Source organism: Piliocolobus tephrosceles, unplaced genomic scaffold, assembly GCF_002776525.5.
Source record: "Piliocolobus tephrosceles isolate RC106 unplaced genomic scaffold, ASM277652v3 unscaffolded_21954, whole genome shotgun sequence".
Classification (NCBI taxonomy): domain Eukaryota; kingdom Metazoa; phylum Chordata; class Mammalia; order Primates; family Cercopithecidae; genus Piliocolobus; species Piliocolobus tephrosceles.
The window spans coordinates 879-12018 of NW_022304259.1; the positions used below are offsets into that span (position 1 = coordinate 879).

The 11140-nt window shown below is 57.0% G+C and overlaps 1 protein-coding gene across 1 annotated transcript; it reads left to right on the forward strand.

The window, feature by feature from the left end:
• Positions 1–455: 455 nt before the first annotated feature.
• Positions 456–8891, forward strand: LOC111544550 (cilia- and flagella-associated protein 74-like; the record flags this gene model as incomplete). Its single annotated transcript, XM_026450574.1, has 7 exons — positions 456–520; positions 1073–1195; positions 2898–3019; positions 5411–5539; positions 6849–6936; positions 7455–7628; positions 8758–8891. Coding segments are annotated over 7 exons (835 nt in total), but the record flags the coding sequence as incomplete, so codon positions are not given.
• Positions 8892–11140: the final 2249 nt, after the last annotated feature.

An 11140-nucleotide genomic window follows, 5' to 3' on the forward strand; every position in this document is an offset into this window, starting at 1 on the left:
CCAGCGGCAGATGGAAACCAGGAGCCTGCCACGGGGACGTGATGACTCAAACACACCAGTAGCAGGTACCTGTAGGGAACACGTACGCTCTACCTATGGGAAGTTAGGTTGCCAGATATCATGGTAAGAGAAGAAACATCCCCAAAAGATGATACTGTTTGAGAATTTTCTGGACTTATCTGTCCTTCCCACTCCAGCCTCTAACACCCTCGCCCTGGGGCTGGCAGGTCGTGAGAAAATGGAGGTCCTTGGGAGAGGGGCTTCCACAGCCCTCCAGGCACCATGGGGACTGGCTGCACATCCTCTCTGGGTCTGGGTCCCCCAAGGGGCCACTATGGCCAGAAAGGACAGAGCCCAGGATATGGGTTTGGAGGTGGTGACCACGTCCCGAGGGGCCCTGGGCCACACGCCTTCACCCTGGCAACCCTCACCTCTGGATCCTCCTTTTCTTCCAGAGCTGGAGAGATTAACCACAGCGATACCTCCCAGCGAAGAGCAGACGGAGATCACGCTGGGCGAGGTCAGCCAGCTTAGGCCCTAAAACAGCTGCCACGATCCGAGACACCGCCCACCTTCCCCCAGCCCCAGCTGCACCCCGGCCCACTGGCCCTCGCCACCAGGTGGCCCTTGCATTTGACCAGAGATGGGCCGGACGGTGTCCACCGGGCACTTGCAGCCTCCAGGCCTCTTGTAATCCCAGCTGGCATGGGGCCACCGCCTCCCCAAGCCGGGGCTGTGCAGGACCCACAGGTTGTTTCCTGGATATGGGGCACTGGGTGAGACATGGGGTGGACGCTGGCCATGGCCTCCCTGGCTGGGGCACGGCCCTGAGCTCATGAGCAGAGGAGGATGTGGAGGAGTTCAGGCTGCCTCCAACTCCCCTGGCTGGGATCCCACAACAGTAAGACCTCCAAGGGCTGGGCCAGGCCCAGGACATCTGTGGCCAAGTGGCCACCAGGGACGTGGGTCCCGCCACCTTCCATCCTTGCAGCAGCGCACCATTGTGAGGGTTGGGAAGGGGTCCTGAAAGCCAGGAAGCCTAGCAGACCCCATGGCATCTCTTGCTGTGCAGATAACAGAGGGGAAAATTGGCCCCTTCAGCTCCATCAAGGTGCCCATCATCTTCACCCCGGTCGTCCCAGGAAACGTCCAAGCCAGGTTCAAGGTCATGTTTAAGAACCCCCAGTGCCCAGCGGTGAGTATTCCTGCTGCCATGCCACACGCACGCCCTGGCCGCTGCCTCCACAGCCTCGTGCAGCAGCTGCCCTTGGCCACAAAGTCGCCATTTGCCCATGCAGGGATGGCCAGTTGGTGGCACAGATGGTTGACACCACAGTTTACAACACACACACATGCACACTGGCATACACAGGCAGACATGCTTCTATGAGCACACACACCCATGCCCATGCGAAAACATGCATGTATACACACGCACACACGCAGAGCCCCCCGCAGATACATGTACACACGCACACACACAGGGCCCCCATGCACACACGCACACACACAGAGCCATTGTTCTTTTTTCTTTTTCTTTTTTTTTTTTTTGAGTCAGGATCTCGTTCTGTCACCCAGGCTGGAATGCAGTGGCAGGATCACAGCTCACTTCAGCCTCTAATCCCTGGGCTCAAGTGATCCTCTTGCCTCAGCCTCTTGAGTAGCTGGGATTATAGCTGCATGCCACCACACCCAGCTAACTTCTGTATTTTTCATAGAGATAGGGTTTTGCCATGTTGGCCAGGCTGGTCTTGATCTCCTGACCTCAAGTGATCCACCCACCTCGGCCTCCCAAAGTGCTGGGATTATGGGTGTAAGCCACCGCGCCCAGCCCCAGGCGACAACTTTCTATGCTTAAAAATTCCTCTGCACCCGCTCTGCACCACCATGGGCTCGGGCAGTTGCCTGTCCCAGGCTGTGGCTCCTCGCATCCTCCAAAGTGTTCAGAGTCCTCAGCTCACCCCACAGCACCAGGACAGTACCACTGCCTAGGCAGCTTTGTGCTGGGCTGCTGCACTTCCCCAGCCCGGGGCTTGCTGGCCCTCCCAAAACCTGGCTCATCCCCTCCAACCTCCTGAGGCCCCAGGAGTCAGTGCTTGGGGAGAAGCACTATCTCGGCTCACTGCAACCTCTGCCTCTGGGGTTCAAGCGATTCTCCCACCTCAGCCTCCCACGTAGTTGGGACCACAGGCACACATCACCATGCCTGGCTAATTGTTGTATTTTTTGTAGAGATGGGGGTCTCACCATGCTGCCCAGGCTGGTCTCAAACTTGTGGGCTCAAGCAATCCTCCAAGCCTGGCCTCCAAAGTGCTGGAATTACAAGTGTGAGCCACTGTGCTTGGCCATAGAAAGGTTTTTATAAACACCTAAATGTTAATGAGTATGAAGCTGAGTGGTAGGTACTTGGTGATCCAGTATTCTGTTCTAGTAATAGATGAACATTTAAAAAGAATATTTGGCTGGACGCAGTGGCTGATGCCTGTGGAGACTGAGGTGGGTGGATCCCTGAGGTCAGGAGTTCGAGACCAGCCTGGCCAACGTGACAAAACCCCATCTCTACTAAAAATACAAACATTAGCCTGGCATGGTGGTGGGTACCTGTAATCCCAGCTACTCGGGAGGCTGAGGCAGGAGAACTGCTTGAACACGGGAGGCAGAGGTTGCAGTGAGCAGAGATTGCACCACTGCACTCCAGCCTGGGTGACAGAATGAGACTCCATCTCAAAAAAAAGAACATTTTAAATGACATGATATGAAAAGCGTCACAGCCATCCCAAAGAGTTAGAAAACTCAAGCCCATGAAACGTTCCTCCTGGGAGCTGTGTCAGTGCTCACCAACATCGCCTGCTTTGCCCAAAGAACTCCTGTTGCTGAGCTCACGTGTCCATATTCAGCTGCATTTCAGGGTCATGGGCGTGGCCATCGACGTGCCGGTCTGGGTGCCAAAGCCCAGCGTGGACCTGAAGATCTGTATGTACGACCGGCTGTACCAGGACTCCGTGCTTGTGCACACACGGTGAGCCCCCACCTGTCCATGCACACGGAGTGACTCTTGCACACACGGCGAGCCCCCCCCCCGTCCATGCACACGGGGTGACTTGCACACAGGGTGAGCCCCTGCCCGTCCATGCACACGGGGTGACTTGCACACAGGGTGAGCCCCTGCCCGCCTGTGCACAGGCAGTGAGCCCCCCGGTGGCCAGCGGGGACACAGCACCTGGGGCTGCCACGGCTGCTGTCCAGGCCCTGAACGTCACCCTGTGTGGCAAGGGGGGTGCTTAGCACCGTGGCTGGGAAGAGGGACCTTGATGGGGGTGATCCAGGGTCATCTGGGAGGCGCCAGTGTCATCACGGGAGGCGTCACGGGGAGGCAGGAGGGTCAGAGTCAGGCCGATTTGAAGACACCGCACTGTTGGCTTCCACGATGGAGGAAGGGCCACCCCGAGCCCGGGGACGCTGCAGCTTCTAGAGGCTGTGAAAGGAGAGAAGACGCCTGTGCCCTAGAGCTGCACAGGGCACAGCCCGGCCCGCACCTCGGCCTCAGCTCTGTCTTGGCTTCTGACCTCCGAGCTGTGGACAGAATGAACGCGCCTCTTCGGTGTGGGGCCTACGCTTGGGGAAGTCCTTTCAGCAGCCACAGGAAACGCACTGCCCGCCTCGGCCTGGCCGGAGTCCTCAGCCCCTCGTGGACACAGGCGGGGCGAGCCTGGAGGAGGCAGCCTCCACTTGCAGGGTTTGGCGAGGGCTCCGGACATCAGAGCAAGCAGCCTGCCCTGAGGAGCCACGCCGGTGGGAAAGCGCAGAGGGACGGCGAGGCTGGGCCTGCGGGGATTCCATGACGGATCCCCTGTGCCACCAGCACCAAGGAGCAGGCTGTGCGGATACCGAGGCCCCAGGCACCGGCCCCAGGCACAGGCACCTCCTGCCCGGTGACCTGGGTAGGAACGGCTCCCGCAGCACCTGCCCTCCTGCTGTCCGACTCCTGTGGGCCCGGCCCGGGCTGGGAATGTGCAGCCTGCGGTGACCCGGGATCCAGCTGCGTGAGTTAGCGTGGCCGCAGTGGAGTCTGCCATGACCCGGGATCCAGCTGCTGTGTTAGTGTGGCCGCAGTGAAGCCTGCGGTGACCCGGGATCCGGCTGCATGAGTTAGTGTGGCCGCGGTGGAGTCTGCGGTGACCCAGGATCCGGCTGCATGAGTTAGCGTGGCCGCAGTGGAGTCTGCCGTGACCCGGGATCCGGCTGCGTGAGTTGTGTGGCCGCAGTGGAGTCTGCTCACCTCCGGCATCCGTCCTACCACAGCTTCTCTATGGCCTTGGAAACGTGACAGAAAGGGCCCGGGCGTGTCTGTCAGGCATTGTGGGCTGGGCGGGGCTCAGCTCTGTGGATGGCCTCCAGCCGTGGGTGTGCGTACCTCAGCGTAACCGTGTACTCGTTTGTATAGACTCTGGCCCCACACGGGAACCAGAAGACAGAGCAGCATCTGCCGGACAGGGAGGGCGTGGTGTCTGAGCACCCGGGCACCCACCTCGCACGGGGCCCCAGCAGCAGGGGTGCAGAGGCCGGCGTGCCCAGATGCACTGTGGGTGGCCTCTGGGTAGTGGTCAGAGGTCAGAGGCAGATCTGTGCTGGACGGAGACGGGGCTGACACAGCGCTGGTGACTGTCGCCTGGAAGCACAGGAGGAGGGAGAGATTTCTCGCTGCTACACCCTCCGGGTCCCCCGTCGTGGGCTGCCCGGGGCAGCTGTGGTGGGGCGGCCGCACCGCTGTGTTCAGCAGAGGCTCAAAGACAGGGAGGGGAGGGGGCTTCACTGTGGGAACAGGGCGGCTCCCGGTGGTCCTGAGGAGGCTGTTGGCTTGAGGGAGCTGGAGGTGGAGACCAGACAGACGCAGCCTCCCAGGTGACTGGTGGGTACCTTGGCTTTCTCAGGCGCATCTTGGGTTGGAGGCTGCAGTCATCACCGAGGCCTGTGGCTGTCCCAGGCCCCCCACGTGCCCTGTGCTTGAGCTACAGGATGTGGGTATGCCCTGGGCAGGAGGCGGGCAGAGCCCTGGAGGGACGGTTCCACCCCTCGTGTCCCCTCCAGGGCCCCGCACCCGGGGGCTGCCTGGCAGGTGCTCTTCCCAGAAAGCGTCCGGTTCCTGAGAGCCCATTAGGACCATGCTTCCGTTTTGATGTGGTTATTTTTAAGAATCCCTCATCAGATTTCATTTCAGATAAAACAGCCCTTACAAAGCAGGGCTTTGAAGACTCTGATTGTCGAGGTGCACGTGCATGCTTGGAGTGGGTGGGCTCTGAGCACCTGTCGGGGGCTTGGGTGTTAGAAATGTTTTAATGACTCCAGGCATTGAGCACGCACAGAGTCACGGCTGTGGCACCTGACCCAGTGCCCTGCGACGCGCCCACAGGTCGAAAGCTGCCCTGCGCCTGAAGTTCGAGGTGTGCAAGGAGCTGAGGGCCCACCTGGAGCTCCTGCCTGAGACAGGCTACATCCAGGCACAGTCGTCCTACTCTGTGCAGCTCAAGTTCCTGCCGCGGTAGGTGCCAGGATGCCAGGGCCAGGGCAGGAGGACGTGGGAGGATGTGGGCTCCGAGGCGCCCTCTCCACTGGCCACTCCTCTGATCTCATTGCTGCCGGGATCATCACCCCTCAGGGATGTGTTCTGGGGCAGAGGCCATGACACTGGGGGGCAGTCACAGCTGGGTCGGTGGTCCCTTTTGGTTGCTTTTGTTTAAGATGTGAGCCAAGTTGAAGTTCATTTTTTTGTACAGAGGTTTCCAGTTATTCCAGCCTCGTTGAAAAGATCGGGAGGCTGTGCGTCCCCCAAGCACGGCCTGCGGCTCTCACTGCCACTGAGGGTCTGCTGCCTGCTGGGATAAGGTGGCCCAGGATACGGCTCTGGCTTGTTGCGGGCACCCTGCTGTCTGTGCACTCCCACACTGTCTTCCCTGTCTTCATCTCTTTCTCGTAACTCCCTGGGGTTCTGCTTTGAGATCCGTGCACGCCTGACATTTGCTCCTTTGCCTGTATCTTGAGGGTGTCCCTGTCACCTAGTCATCCCTTGTCCTCTCCAATCCAAGGCTCTTTCCAGGCCTCCTGGGTTCATCCCCTGGTCTCTGCTTTTGCCAGGTGGACTTTGGTTTCTGCATTTCAGCGTTTTTTGTGCTTTGGAGGCTGGACGTCCTATGTCTGATCCCAGGTCCCCAGAGCTGCCCTCAGCATCCGGGCCAGGACTGAGGTCCAGACAAAGGATGCTCAGTGGAGCTTGGTGAGGGAGGTGGGCGCAGCAGGCACAACCTGGCGGGACTTGGAGGGGAACAGGGTGGAGATGAGCTTTAAATCGACTGTTTCCTGGACTTGCCCTTGCCGGCCACCTGTCACAGGGAAGCTGATGTTTTTCTTTCTTATTTGTACTTTTTCTGATATTTCTATAACAACACTAACTTATGTAATCAGAGATCAAACTCTGATTAAAGTGAAAATGCATTTTCAAAGGACTTTTTAAGATTCCTTTATGATACAAACTCCATATTAATTTGAAACTTGGCTATTGAATTTTTTTCTGTTTATTTAAACACAGCTTTTGAGCCACAGTCAGTTGTGTTGCTCCTGGGAGTGACTGGCTACTTAGACTCAGACATGCCAGAGCCCTCGCGGGCCCACGGGGGCCACGTGCTGGCAGGTTCTGTGCGAGAGCGGGAGGTCGGCACGAGGCGTATCCCAGCACCAATGTTTCGGAGATGCCGCACCTCTCAAAGATGTAGAAGCACCACTGACAGTGGGTCTTCCTGTCATTTCACAAAATGGAAGGAGGAAAGCACATTCGCCTCGTCTGCCTCTTTCAGACACTCCCTCCCGGAGGATGCGGGCAGGTATTTTGACAAGGAGACCCGAGTCCTGGAGGCCCCGATGACCATATGGGTGGCTGACCAGGTCTGTGTTGGGGCACTTCCCAGGGATGCTGGGCGCTCCTGGGGAACAGTGGCTTTCCTGGGAGGCCAGGCAAGGGCCCCCAAAAGGGCCCATCCTCACTTGCCTTCCAGTGAGGCATCTAGCGGCCAGAGGGCCTTGCCTGCTGGGAGGGTGCTCATGAGCCAGAGAGAGGCCTCCAAGGCCTGCCCAAGCCAGCAGGGCTGTGTCCCAGGCACCCGCACCTGCATGTGCACACATGAGGGGTGCCCACACAGCTGCACACGTCTATGCGCCCATGTGTGCCACACACAGGGACACATGCACCCCACTCCACCTGCAGCTGGCTCTCAGCTGCCACCCACCCCCATGTCAGGGAGTGGTCACAGGGAAGTGGGTTTTATTAAAAGATGGCCTTATTGTGTACTGGAAACCGTGGACCGTGGCCACAAGGCAGCAGCAGTGGTCGCGCCTCAGAGTTTGGGGAGCACTTGGTAAGTCTCCAAGCAGCTGCGAGAGCGACTGCGCCCTTTGTGCCTCAGAACAAGCCAGTGGAATTCACCGTGCATGCCATTGTCACCACCTCGGACCTGGAGCTCAGTCCCTCGGAGGTGGATTTTGGCTACTGCACCATCTACGAGGCCATCAGGACAGAAATCAGCCTCCACAACCACTCACTCCTGCCCCAGGAGTTTGGGTTCGTCAAGCTTCCCAAGGTACCTCCTGCGGCCAGGCCTGAGGCAAGAGGGGTGAGGCCGCGAAGCCCTGGGGACAGGATGCAGTGGCCACTGCTCCAGGGTGCCCACGCATGGGCGTGTGGCCCAACTTCCGTCTCTCAGCTGCACCCCCCACACCTGGACCTCCCCACCCTGCACACCAGCCCTGGATGTGCAGCCCAACTTCTGCCTGTCAGCTGCAACCCTACCCTCGGTCCCATGCACGTCCTGCCCTCCAGATCCCTCTCTCTGCTCTTCCTTCTGGAACTTTCCCCTGCTGGGGCCACACAAGGTAGCTAGGACGAGGCCCAAACCTGGGCACCCCTCACCTTTCCCTGGGCTGCCCTGCTACCACCACCACCGTCCTCTCCTCCCCCCGTCTGTCTCACACACACATGCACATGCTCACAATCGCTCATGCACTCATACACATGTGCTCACACTCACTTGCTGACATTCATACCACCACACTCTCACACGGTCACACCAATCTCTTACACACACACTTCTTACACACAGCCACACTTTCACACACGTTCACACTCTTACACTCATACTTGCTTACACAATCACTCTTACACTCACACACTCGCTCACACATGATCACACTAATCTCACACTCGCTTACACGGTCACACTAATCTCACACATGATCACACTTATCTCTTATGCTCACACAATCACACTAATCTCTTACTCTCACACACATATACGGTCACACTAATCTCTGACTCTTGCACTGATGCTCACACACAATCACACTAATCTCATGCTCACACTCGCTCACACATGATCACACTGTCTTACTCTCACAGTCACAATGGCTCACACACAAATTTCTTACGCTCGCTCACACATGATCACACTAATGTCTTACATTCACACACACTTGCTCACACGACCACACTAATCTCTTGCACTGACACACGCTCACATGATCACACTAATCTTTCACTCACACACACAATCACACTATCTCTTACACTCACGCTCGCTCACGATCACACTAATCTCTTACACACACGATCACACTAATCTCTCACACGCACTCTCACACTCACAGCCCTGCTGCACATGTGTCCACGTGGTCTCCCCGTGACATTGCCTCAGAGCACTCTTCCATTTCCAGTTTGTGGACGTGCAGCCCAACGATGGGTTTGGGACCATCCTGCCCCTGGAAACGCTGCAGTTCGATGTGATCTTCCAGCCCACCAAGGCCGAGGAATACAGCTTCAAGCTGACCTGCAAGTCTGAGATCAACCGGTGAGCCTGCCAGGCAGAGGGGACGCAGTGGGCCTGGAGCACCTGCTCGGGAGGGGCCACCCTTCCCAGCAGCACCACATCCCTGCCTCTGGCCCCACCTGCGTGGCTGACCACAGGGCTGTGCTGGGCAGCACTGCCAGCCGGCAGGAACCTCAAACCCGGGTGCAGACAGGCCTGGGACCTGGGCAGCCTTGAGTTCTGGGCCCGCTCAGCCGTGTGTGCGTGTGTGTCGTGTGTGCATGTATATGAGCATGTGTGTGAGGACAGGCAAGTGTGCCTGTGAGTGTATGAACATGTGTGCACATACAGGCATATCACTGTAGTAGGCGTGAGTGCATATGGGTGTGTGCAAGAGTGCATGTTTGTCAGTGTGAGACTGTGTGTGAGCATGTGGGAGTGTATGTGTGTGAGCATATGTGATTGCGTGAATGTGTGAGTGCAGGTATGTGAGTGTATGGGGGGGTGTGTGTGAGTACATGTACGTGGGTGTGTGAACTTGCATGAGTGTGAGCACATGTGAGTGAGCGTGTGTGAGTGAGCATGTATATGTGTGAGTGCATGTATGTGGGTGTGTAAGGTTAGTGCATGTATGTGTGAGCATGCATGTGAGTGAATGTGTTTCTGTGTGGGTGGACCTGGTGTAACGACCTGCATGCTCTGACGTCTTGTGCAACCAGCCAGTCTCTGCACCTCCCTGAGCCTGAGAGTGGGATGAGGAGGTGGTAGAGGGAGAGGTGAAACTGGACCCGAAGCAGTGGCCGGTGGTCCTGCGTGGGTTCTCGTTGCTGCTGGGACCATCAGTCTCCAGGGATGTGTTCTGGGGCAGAGGCCAAGACACTGGGGGGCAGTCACAGCTGGGTCTGTGGTCCATTTTGATTGCTTTTGTTTCAGATGTGAGCCAAGTTGAGGTTCATTTTTTTGCACAGAGGCTTCCAATTATTCCAGCCTCGTCGAAAAGATTCCATTCTGCCCTGAATTCCTCTGTGCCTTCATCAAACAATCACCCACATTTGGGTCCTACTGACCTGGGCCGTGGGGCCTCCCTCCATCTCTGTGGGTCCTTGAAATGTATTTATTGAAGAAGGCAGGTGGGTTTGTTTTGTTCAGGTGGGTTTGTTCTGTGGAGTTGCCACAGGTGGGATGCTGTCCCGTGGTGTCAGTTCACACGTTCCTCTGTTCTGTGTTGCGAGTTCGTTGGCAGCGGGACCTCTGGGCTAGTCAGGCAGCCAGACCACTTCAAAAGCCACGTTGGCTCCTTCTCCGGGGCACGTTAACGCCCAGTCATCTCTCCCTCAGCCGCCTTTGGTCCTCGGTGCTTTGCACCTTCCATCCGTAATCACGGCCCTGTGACTCTGACCTATCGATGTCGCAGTTTCCAACCCTGTGTCACTTTCTGAACTCTTTGAGGCACACGTGGAGTCGTCAGGCTGCAGCGTTTGATTCCTTCATAACACTGCTTCCCAGCGTGCTTCACCGTTTACATAAATTCCACTCCTCATTCCCTCTCATCTCGTAACAATGTCACCTGTGATTCGACCTTTTGCTACTGCTCATTTTCAAGTGCAATTATTTCTTTCTGAACTTTTACATTTTTTTTTTAATTTTTTTTAATTTTTTTGAGACAGGGTCTTGCTCTGTCACCCAGGCTTGAGTGCAGTGGTGCAATCACGGCTCACTGCAGCCTCCACCTCCCAGGTTCAAGCAATCCTCTCACCTCAGCCTCCTGAGTGTGGCTAGGACTACAGGAACACACCACCATGACTGGCTAATTTTTGTATTTTTTGTATATTTGAGACGGGGTCTCACTATGTTCTCCAAGCTGGTCTTGAATTCATAGCCTCAAGTGATCCTCCCACTTCAGCCTCCAAATGTGCTGGGATGACAGGGGTGAGCCACTGCGCCTGGCTCTCCTCCTCACTCTCAGAAAGGAGCCCAGTTCAGGCCAGGTGCAGTGGTTCATGCCTGTAATCCCAGCACTTTGGGGGGCCAAGGCAGGCGGATCATGAGGTCAGGAGATCAAGACCATCCTGGCTAACACAGTGAAACCCCGTCTCTACTAAAAATATAAAAAATTAGCCAGGCATGGTGGCGGGCACCTGTAGTCCCAGTTACTTGGGAGGCTGAGGCAGGAGAATGGCGTGAAACCGGGAGGTGGAGCTTGCAGTGAGCCGAGATTGTGCCGCTGCACTCCAGCCTGGGCGACAGAGCGAGACTCCATCTCAAAAAAAAATAAAAAATAAAAAAATAAA